Source organism: Rhopalosiphum padi, chromosome 3, assembly GCF_020882245.1.
Source record: "Rhopalosiphum padi isolate XX-2018 chromosome 3, ASM2088224v1, whole genome shotgun sequence".
NCBI classification, from domain to species: Eukaryota; Metazoa; Arthropoda; class Insecta; order Hemiptera; family Aphididae; genus Rhopalosiphum; species Rhopalosiphum padi.
The window spans coordinates 39,323,270-39,335,298 of record NC_083599.1 but is presented as its reverse complement, the minus strand read 5'-3'; the positions used below and the strand labels follow the sequence as shown (position 1 = coordinate 39,335,298).

At 28.5% G+C, this 12,029-nt stretch overlaps 1 protein-coding gene across 2 annotated transcripts in view; it reads left to right on the top strand.

The window, feature by feature from the left end:
• Positions 1 to 1,064: 1,064 nt before the first annotated feature.
• The window catches only part of LOC132923913 (transcription factor 12), a 33,726-nt gene continuing 22,761 nt past the window's right edge, over positions 1,065 to 12,029 (top strand). The window contains exons 1-4 of one of the 2 annotated variants that reach the window (XM_060987916.1): positions 1,065 to 1,368; positions 2,788 to 2,831; positions 3,116 to 3,247; positions 7,696 to 7,749. In XM_060987916.1, coding sequence (XP_060843899.1) covers positions 1,287 to 1,368; positions 2,788 to 2,831; positions 3,116 to 3,247; positions 7,696 to 7,749 — 312 coding nt within the window. In that variant the 5' untranslated portion in view covers positions 1,065 to 1,286. The remainder of the gene's footprint in view (positions 1,369 to 2,787; positions 2,832 to 3,115; positions 3,248 to 7,695; positions 7,750 to 12,029) is intronic. The other variant, XM_060987918.1, reaches the window with a different exon arrangement.

Genomic DNA, 12,029 nt, shown 5'->3' with positions numbered 1-12,029 from the left:
CATTATGTAGATAGAATAGGTAGATACATCTAGCCATTTAGGCAAACATTTATACTATAATTCTACATGTACCTAAAATTTAATTAATTTATTGCGCCCGAATAATATAGTTAGGTAGCTTGTATATACATACCTATAATGGTTATAACTTATTTAATATATTTTACCAAATACATGTGCCATGTGCAATGTGGATGCACACAATTTAAACGAGCTTTAAATGACTGAAATCATAAGATTGACGCTTTGACGGTTGTATTATAGTTCATAACTATTATCTATTGTGTAGTGTTTATATTGAAATTGTACGAACAATTAATATTAAAATATATGAGTGAAAACCTCTTTAGCTAGGTAAGAAGTTTTAATTTGTATTTAACGCTTTTTTTTTTCAATGTAAATAAGTTTAATTTTCATACTTCCAATTGATATTTTAAATTTTTATTAGTTTACTGTGACTTATATTTTTGAATAGTTTGTTGCTACTCCGGTGTTATAGTGATATATAGTAATAAATAGTACCATTCGATACGATTACTGCGGTTTCATTGTGGAAACTCACAATTATAAGACGTGTTATTATGATTATTGATTAACAATACACGATTACACATAATATTACACGCCAAACATCATGATTTTAATAAACTAGAAATGTGGTAATGGAAAAATTAAAATATTCTTCGATCGAAAAATCTTAAATTTAAATGTGCCACCATCGACTGGATTCCGTGTCGTCAGTGACAGACGAAACGAAAACGAACTGTGAACACTGAACACAGTGAATAGTGAAGCGTTCAAGCGTATAGTGAAAATCGTCTATCACGAACAAGCGCTGAACGCCGAACGCTCGGGAGACCCGTGTACGATGGGCCAAAAGAGTAGCCGTGTTCCGCCGGTGTCTGCACTGCGTCATTTTGTCGTCGCAGAGGGGGCTGGCGACGAGAGTTGGGGGAACCGCCCCCTCACACTTCGCCCCGCGACCGCTTCCCGGCGCGCGGCCACCACCGGTCGCGCCTCCGTGTGTTGGCCAAATGCAGCTGGCAGCGGGGAGTGGGGAGTTAGGACAGCGCCGCCGCCGCCGAGGGTTTTTCGGTTTTGTGTTTTTTGCACCGTGGTTACGGATAGTATGATACGATCTGACATCTGACGCTTTCCGCGTACACGGGCACCATGTCGCACGGCAATGTTATTCTCGCAGTGCCGTTCGCATGTTCATGATCCGTGAGAGTTCGTCGTGTTATGTTTTCAATCCGATGGGCTTTTAAAATCGAAGAAATCACAAAATGGCGACAAGCGACGACGAACCGATGCACTTGTACGAGGTGTTCCAGAACTGCTTCAACAAGATCGCGAATAAACAACCAGGTTGGTGTCGTTTAATTTGTTGCCGCAGCGTTCGGCGGTGTAAAGACGCACGGACCCGCGGGACGTATGACCGCCGTACCGGGCCATTTTTTTATTTTCCCAATCAATTTTTTTTATCGTCAACATTGCGTCGCCCCCGACGTCGGTCCGTCGGCCGACGCGGTATTTGCACGTCCGCGCGTCCTCGATGTTGCCCGATATCATTCCTGTATCCCGTTGCCGGCGCGTTCTGCGGGAACACGACGACGGTCGTTCCAGGCTGGACGTGCCCGACCGCCTGTCAACGACGAAACATGTTGCGATGCGATCCGTTAAAATCTGTCAGTTTCGTATTCGCGGGTCGGTTATGATTGCAACACGTTTGATCGCTCCTGTATTATAATATTATGCCTATATTGTCATCGTTTTAATTTCCGCTTTACGCACGATTGTGTCAATGAAAACGTATTCCCAATATTATGTTGTTTCGTCTGCTTATTAGAGGCATCTATGCTAAACACAATATTATTGTGAATAAGCAATCTTTGCTTCCAATATCTTATGACTAATTATTGTACTTGGAATATGTTTTTTTCATGAAATTACCTGTCCATATTTTTTATTGGTCGTATAGTTATATTCTTGTTACCAATCTATACAATCAATATTATTATTTATATTGATAATATTTTATTGTTGTATGGATAGGTAGGTGTATAATATTAATATTTTTAGAATAAATCAATTAACAATCAATGTTATTATGTGTTTTTGGTATGAATGTACTTACTATTTCTTATTGTTTACTTTGTTTTAAATTATATTGTAGTGTTATAGAGTATATAAAATTCAAAAGCCCTTAAGTTTTGTGTTTAAAAAAAAACATTTTATTTTACTGCTGTATCATTATAATTGTATGCACAATGCAATATTGGTATAGAAATTATTTCTTTTCTAAGAGTTTTTAAAATATTTCATCTATCCTACAAAATAACTTAAGTTCAATAGTTTAAACCTTGCCTAAATAATTTGAATGTAACTTATAATCCTGTTTCACAAGAAATATATCTAATTAATCAATATATTCAGTATATCATTCTATAAATTCAATTATTAATTAAATAGGTAAATATATTATATTATATTATAATAGTTATGGGTTGAATACATCAATGTTTAAAAGTCAATGCAGTTGTTACAGTGTTACTACATAATCTTACTATATCTACCATTTATCTTACTATGTACAATCACAGTCAATTTAAAACAAGATTATTGTTATATTATTAATATAAAATCATCTATTATCAAATTTAAATACAAAATTATTATTTTTACATTATTTTAATGCTTTAATTGTATGTTAATGATTAAAATGTCTTAGTTGTATCTAGCTAATTAAAATTACTTATTAATTATGATGTCTTATTTCTGTTTCAGAAAAATCTGGGTTTCAGCCACCATATAATATAGAAAATGGAATGGTATGTTGATTTGTTCACATGTTACTTTGTATATTTTTATTTGAATATTTTAGTAATAAGTTTTAATGATACCCCCCACCCACATGTACTCCATTATGATGTTTTGTACATGATTTTTACTATTATTTCCATAAATAATAATTAATTTGATTTGTGAGTTGCCTCTAATTTATTTCAAATCTAAGGTACTTATTGAAAGATATTTTCTTTAATTATTAGTAGGGTACTTAAATATATACGAGCCAAGAAGATATAACAATTTTTTTTATTGAATATTGTTTTAGGCATATGGTAATAATTTTGCTTCTGGCCCTGAAACTTTCAGCCCAGATTCTCCATATTTTCCATTTGGTAATACTCCACGTAAGCCTCTTCCAACAACTACTGCTGGTACTGCAGTTAAAAGAAAAAGAGAGGTAATAAATTGTTACATAAAATGTTAATTTTTTAACTTAAAAGGATATCTTTAGTTATACATACATCAAATATATTATTATTTCATACACATTTTTATATTTGCATCTTACTACCATTCCTAACTATCAATAGAAGCTATTAATTTGCTTGTACACTATTTATATTTTATATTTATTTTGCATGAATGTATATGTAATATATTTTGATAATCTCATTTATCGGCATTACTTTTAAAGGTTGAAATGTTTCAATTTTCTATTTCTATTTATTCTATTTAGACTAGTAAGTTCTATGAAATAAAATAATAAATATTAATTTTTTTAAAGTAAACTATAGAATATAGATTAGCAATAGTAGAAAATGTAGTTAAATAATTTTTTTTTTTTGAAAGTTGAAACAAAAACATAATTTATTATATTTTAGAATGATTAAGATATGAGTATTCATAATGTACTTGTTTTTAGGCCTAGTGTTTGTTTAGATAGTTTAAATTTTATATATTAGTTTATATAATTATTATTATTGCATGTTAAAAACTAGTGGTTTTGTTTTTGAAATATTTTTTTTATTGCCTAAATTACAATGTAAACTATAAGAGAATAATCAATTTTTGACTAATATTGTGGTGTTTGAGAACCACGAGGGGGCGATCTGTAAATTAGAAACAATAAATAATAAGTTATAAATACTTAAAATATTGCTTTAATATAAGTAGAGCTAATTATTATAGATTGCAAAAGCATCTGTATCACCTCTCTCTACTCTGTCGACCTTTGATAATAGTACAGTAATTACTAATAAATAAAAAATTAATAGTTCTTCAGAATTTGTTATAAAAAAAAAATTAGCAAATCAACATAATTTTTTGTACGATGTTTATAAAAATTATATTTCTTTTTAAATTTGATATTTTTTGTACACTAAGTAGTAAATTCATATTTGTCAAATTCTTAATAAAGCATGTACTTAATATCCAAAATTTTAGTATTATATATTAGTACGACAAATTGTTTTGAAAAATTCTTTACTATAAAAGCATTAAGAGCAATAATAGTAGCATTTAGGATTAACATTCAACATTTATTAGAGAAAAAATATTCGTAAAATTTTTGAACATATATATAAAATTTTGTTTCCCTAACTAATTAATAAAGGTTAATTGTTTATTAGTTCATAAATATTGCATTTAAATTTTACATAATTTTTATAGTAAAATAAATTGTTAAAAGACTAATGACGATGCTACACCCGCATGTGTTGTCAGTGACAACTTGTCACCATCTTACTAACATAATATAGCAAATTTGCTTTTAATAGAACCGATTTTGTATTGTTTGCTTTTAATTATATATTAGAGCGTATTGACCTATGATCAGGCTTAAATGTAAGACGTAAAATCATTATCTGTTAATGTCATCGATTTGTTTACGGTATTTTTATTTTTAGCAAATAATGAATATAATGAATATATATAATACTAAAATATAAAAATGTTCATAACTTGCTTAAAAATTATAATATCGCAAAGTACAAACAAAATATACCAGATAATGCTTAACCTTTATGTTTAATTATAGATAAAATCGCTCTAATATTAAAAGTACCAACATAAAAACGGATTTACTGAACACAAATTTGCCGTGTTATATGTTTGTAAGACGGAGACAGCTCATGAGAGCGTAGCATACTCCTTACAAATATGTCGCATTACTGATCAGTGATTGAGTGATCACCATTTTGTTAAACCCTACATAATATTATATTTAAACGATTTAATTTGTCGTATAAGATGTGCCAAGGGTAAACGGATAGTTTGTACTATATATTGTTTGAGTTGCATATCGCGGACACTTTGTACAGTGATAATAAATTAATAGAAATCGATCGCGGACGTTTTGTACGGTATGTAAATGGTGGTGTTTTTATTTTGCATGTTTTTGCATATTTTGGATAAAAGAATATTATTGCGAAAAATTCATGTTTTATAGTATATTTCGTAATTAATATTTCGTATTTAATTCAAGCCCAACTGATTAAAGTATAAAACTTGTTTTTTTTGTCAAACATAAATTTTCCAATTTTTCAAACATAAAATTAAAAATATTTCCACTATTGAATGTGAATTACTAAAGGTTCTAAAAATTAAAATTAAAAAAAAATGCATATTTTACAATTGTTTATTGTATACAAATCTTAGCTGATTATTATTATTTATGTATGTTAACATTGTTAACTACCTGTGTTTTGTAATAACGAATAATTATGTCTGACATTTCATGTCTCAACATTTTTTTTACCTGAAATAGTACAAACTTTCCGCCATATACATTTTATTACTTTTTGAAATAGTACAAACTGTCCGCCATGTAAATTTTATTACTTTCTGAAATAGTACAAACTGTTCGCGGTTTTCATTTTTTCCGGGTGACCGTACAAAGTGTCCTACAACCTGTGCCAAGTGGTATGGAGTTTTTTAAATTTTAATGTACTGGTTATAAATTGTTAAATATTATTAAGTTCGTTTTATAAAAGGTAATTAAAGCATTAGAAAATGAATAGCACCTTTACTAGATACGAGTTTATCTACGAATTTATCGTAGTTTATTAAGTAAATTAAATTCTTTATATTATCTAAATTATTGAATTCGAATGTTGTTTTTAAAACCGTTTCAAGAGGACGTGTTCTCCGTCTGATGTACAACAGATATGCTTAGTGGGAACTTAAAAATTGAAGTAGTGACTCGTAAAAAAAATAGATAATGTTTTTAACTTTTATATAGTAGGTTAATTTCACTCTAATATTAAAACCATAAACCCAAATTTAAAGTATATAAATATATAATAACGTTTGAGATTTTAATTTCGAAGTTGAAAGAAAAGTTGATTTATGTTTTTTTTTATAGGTAATTCAAATATAATACGACAGTTTTTTGTTTACAAAAAAAAAGAAAAAAATTTAATTATAATTTCCGTAGCAAAAATTTCAAAATTTTAAAATCTTTAATATAAATCTTTTTATATCTTAAAAATTTGAACTGCGGTCAGGATTTAAATTTTCTCTCAAGTGAAGACATTTTCTGTTGCTTTGCAACTGGATACCAAAACATTGTATGCATTTGTCCACCTCCACTGCCAATCTATTTTTACTTATTTTTATTTTCCTAAAATCTATCAACTTTATTATACAATTAAATTTAACCATTTTTACACAATTATTGTGTAATTTAATTATCATATTTTGTTATATTTTTTTTAAGTAATAATCTTGATAGTTGGCTGTGTCAATATTCAATAATAATAATAAGAAATGTATTTCCAAAGTCATTGCACATTTGCACATTGTTAAAATCATAAATTAAGTAAAATTACCGAATACAAATTTAAGAAGTTGTCGGCGTACAATTTGTTTTCTCTTTGGCTCACATGCAACATAACAAATTTGCGTTCGGCAGAACCAAATTAATGTTATTAGCTTTAGTATAGAGTAAACTGAGTATTAAGACAACCTATTATCAAAATTTAAGCTAAGCTAAAACATTATCTGTGTTTGTACATTAACATTTTTACGATACCTACTTAAATTTTAAAACGAGATATGAGCATTTTTAAATTGTAATATTTCGCATACTTAAACGTGTATAAAAATTTAAATATTATAAACAATCGAACGTACATAAATAAGGATGATGTTCATCTTAAAGTTTGATAATAGGTCAATTCACTCTAATATTAAAGCTAACAACACAAGGTAGGTTCTGCTAAACGCAAATTTGCTATATTACGCGTATGCAGAAAAAGAAAACAAATAGTGCGCTGGTATAAATAGTAAGTTATACTCCTTACTTTTTTGTGGTGGGTGAAAATTATACCTAGCAAAATAACTTTAAAATTCTATCTTTTCAACGTTTATGAATAATTAATTATATTATTTTTTCTCAACATTTTCTTTTTAATTTAGTTCACCATTTTATCAAAATTTGAAGAAGTTGCTCTGCTATAATAGAAGTATATATTAGTGTGTCTAATATACATTATTGTCATTAAATAGATCACTGCAATAGATGTGTTAAATTTGATTTAATCGATTGATAAATAATTGTTTTATAGATATTGACCATAGAAGGTCTTTTATGTTATTGCTATAATTTTTTCGATTTTGAAAAGTTCGTGAACATTTTAAATTTATACCCGTGAATGTATTTTCAAAATTAAAATTAAAATTAATTTCTAACAAATTTTTTATCATATTTAAGTCGAACAAAACTACAAAAAGTTGAAATTTTAATTATCTAATATCTATAAATAGCTTAATAAGAGCAACATATTTAAAAAAAATAGTATTTACAGCAGTGTAATCATATATCAATTTTATAAAAAAATAATTAATAAATTAGAAAATATTGTGTAACGTATCACTTAGTTTAATGTATATTATTATTATTTACAGAGTATAGACTCGCCACCAGCAGAACCTTCTGAAGTTGAAGTTCCCCATCATTGGGTAAGATTTTACTTTTTTAATACAATATTTTATCATTTGTAATCTTGTACTTCCATACTAAAATAAAATCAAAAAAAACTGAAAAAATAAAACGAAAATACTCGCCTTTATTATTTTAGTATGATTATTATTTATATCATATACCTAATTTACTGATCAGTGTCCCAATATACATTTTTGACAAATCTTGTCTTGTACCTATAAATTTATAAGGTTTAATAAAAAATTTTATTGGTATGAGCAATTACACTACGCGTATAGGTATGTTTTGTACTGTTGTAGTTGTGTGTTGTTGTAGATTTGATCACGATTTTTTTGTGTTATATTTTGAAGCATTGCGAAGTCATCAGAGTAGTTATAAATTTATAATTATTATAATTATCAAAATGGAGTGATAAATAAAAAAAAATATATATTTTAATTAAGATAGAAGTTTGAAATAATTATATATTTTAATTTTATATGTTAATATATTAGTTTTTGAAATAATACAATATAGTTTAGAAATTTAAAAGTATTACACATTTCTAATATCTAAAAAAAAAATAATCAAAAGGCATATTTGTTACTTAAGTTATACTTATTTGATTCATTGCCCATTGGTAAGTAATATTTACAATGTATGGTTCTTCACATTTAACCCCAACAAAGAAAACTAAAAACACTTGTTTTTATTTATACAGCTTAACAAGCATGTACTCTTAGCAATTCTTTTGTTCTAGTTTTTAACATGTAAATAAATTAAATATCTGCAATAATGTGTAATTTAAATGTATATTGGTAAAATAGTTTAGACGATAAATGTTTCCAATACCAACGTTTTTGTTAAAAACAATTTAATCATCCTTCAATTTTTAATACTTTAGTAATTTTTTTAAACTTCATTAAATACAAAATGTTAAATTACAATTTGTTTAAGATATTATATTTATATGTACGTAAAATTAAGTCTTAAATTAGAATTAGAAACAGATCGATTTATATATCTATTTATAAATCATATCCTATAGTATTATAAATAAATAAGTACGAGTAACGAGTACAGAATAATATTTACTAAGTTCGAGAATCGAAAAATATTTTGGCCGAATCTCGGATTTATCCATTATATTTTTATTTTATAATTTAATTTTTATTAAATTTATCTTGTGACCCATCCCAGGTCTTCCTTATATATTTAAAACTCAACATATTTCATGTGATAAATAATCATAAATATCATGCATAATATATTGAATAAAATTGATGCAAGTTTTAGTGTACTAGAATCATAGACAAAACCAATATAGTTGTGTTTTTCGGTTTACTTTGATTTATTATTTTTTTTTATATAAGTTGTGAATAATATTATTGTTCTTGCATTTTTTAATACGTTATTAATTTATAATGCCTATAAATTAAAATATAAGAATGCTTTATTCACTATTCATTGATTGTAAATAAGATTGTCATTGATATTGAATTAATTTAACTTTAATTTGAACGTATTTAGATACCCTATATTAACTATTTCTTTATGATAAAATACAATTGGCTATCCACTCAATTATAAATATTACTACTTTTAAATATTTAGATTTTCAGTTTTCTTAGTAATTTAGTAAATTATTTTTAACTTCATTAATAAAATGGTATATTATAATATTTAACCAAATTATTTGTTTAATATGTTAGGCACGTAGTACGCGTTTGATGATTTTTAAATACGTGTGTTGGGTTAAATTCTGCTTTATGGCTGGACTGTGTATTGAAGGAATTTGTATGAAGCTGCGTAACAAATGTTGATTTTAATGTAATTTGTTAACCTTTTTTCTTTCAATAACTATTGTATAGAATTTGGTCCCCTTATTTTTTTTGTGCACGGGTTTACCAAAACGTTTCATATTTTTTTTCCGTCTTTGAAGCGTGCTCTCACGTATGTTCGCTTTTCGGCCTCCACGGTGATGGGGTAGTGCGATATTATTATTATATACGTGTGTAGCAGTAATATAATTTTTGTAACGCAGCAAGAAAGGACCAGTAGTTCAATAGTTTGAAACATCTGGCAAAGTGGCATCCGATGTAGGTAGTAGGATACACCGTGGCAGCACACAGTGTTCAGTTGTAACTATTCAGACAACACCGCCGTCATGGTGCGTCTACCACTTCCCTCCAACTCATGTTAGCCCATGACCAATGCATTGAACGGCAAGGGCTCTTTAGTTTTAATGAATGAAATCTTAATTTTTAACGGCACACCCATTTCATAATGACTCGATGAAATAAGTTTTTGTATAATAATTTTGTTAATCTTATATAAGAAAAATATGGTTACTAACTTAGTAGTAAAAAATAATGAAAAGAGTCGTTTGTTTTACAGCTTATAAGACGTAATTATTATTAAAAATACTGTAAATAATACTATAATGGAAAAATCATTGGTTTTAAAAGACATGTATTTAATAATGATAATACTGACATTACGCACGCAATCGTACAATGTATATACTAAGTTAGGTTTGATATATTATATGTATTAATACGTTTTGATTATGGAATGCGAATATTAAATAAAAATATTGATAACTTTTATTAAAAAGAATTAAAAATCTTTACTCAAATAAATTATACATTTGTAACTGTATTTATTTGGAAAAACGTTTTTGGTTTTGTTAGTAATTATCAATAAATATTAAAAATATTCATACAACTTGTTGAAAGTATTTGTTTAAATATATTATGTAGTGAAACGTTAAATAAAATAGATGTTAAAAGCTTTTATCAGTGAAATCTAGTTTTTGTTCAGTAGGGGTAAAAGAACCCTTGTAAAATTATGTAAGACGAACCTCCGTACGATGCAGCAGGATATATGAGGATCTTAGATATCTGATTTCCACATTTACCATATCGTCGAAAGGGGATAGTGTTATAGTACCTTTCTTTGGTTGCCAATGTCTGCTATTAAATTTCATCCCCGTTTTCTGTACGTAAAATACTTATTACTAAAATGCTTATCATATATTATTCGTCAATTTTTTTAGGAATATACCGAGTATAGCGTAATACAGATATTTGTATTATTGTTTAATATAGTTCATCATGATGATTTGGGTACTTTCAATGTATAACTAGCTTAATTTTCATTTCAATTGAGTATTGTGTCAGTATTGTTGAAGTTATTACCATTCCTAAAAATAAAAATAATTTTACACATAACGCAGGTATAACTTGTTAGTTATTATTATATAACCGAATATGTAATTACAAAAGATTGAAATTTAATAGTTTTAAGTGAAACTAGTTTTTTACTAGCTAATAATATTCTTCGGTCCATTTTGGTGTTTTCAACTTTTAATACCATAATTTAATGACGCGAGTGTGTATCGGCCGAAATTAAATCATGACGTTTCAGCGAAAAAATTAGACAAATACAATATTATTCCGAGATAAATGTACAGTATTTTCAATATAGGTTTATATAGTATAACGTGATCCGGCAAAACGAGTGTTGACTTGTACCGCGGAAATGTCTTTTCTAATTAATTATATTTATTATAAGACGACGATCGTCTGTCGGACAATTCATTCGTTTTCGACCTGTGACTTACGGCGCCGAGTGCGTGCGTTTGTGTGTGCATTTGTGTGTGTGTGATATTAATCGAAACATTTACACGGTGTTTGAAATAAAAAACGTATTCATTAAACGCGTTATTGTTCGGGAGAAAAAAAAAATGGTTTGGTACGGCGACGATTATTGTGTCGTGTCGCGTGTATTGTTCCGGCGAGACCCGCGCGTACATACTACATAAAATACATTATGTATTATTACATCTATCGCGTATTTTTTCGTTTTTTTTTTTTTTATCCCGCGGCAGTTCTGCTGCTGCGGCAACGGCGAGCGCTGAGCTAAGAGGAGAAGCGTCGTCGTTGGTTGGCAGCAGTGTTGCGCGAGGGGTCTGTACACACGATAGTCGTATTATAGTGCATAATATTATCCTCCGCGTTTTACTGTGCCGTATTATTACTATATACACACGCACAGTTTATATATATATATATATCCATACACGAATATACATAGTAATATAGTTTATGCGGCGGCGATGGCGTAGGCAGGTGGTAGTGCGGCGTCGGCGGCGGCGGCGGCGGTTACACACTGTACGGCAGCGGCTTAGAGGTGGTGGCGTATACATAGACACACACACACACACACGCGTATATATATATGTATCATATACGAAGTCTACGCACACGCACACGTTTGCGCGCGCACTCGTATCGCATCGTGTGTTCGTACGTAG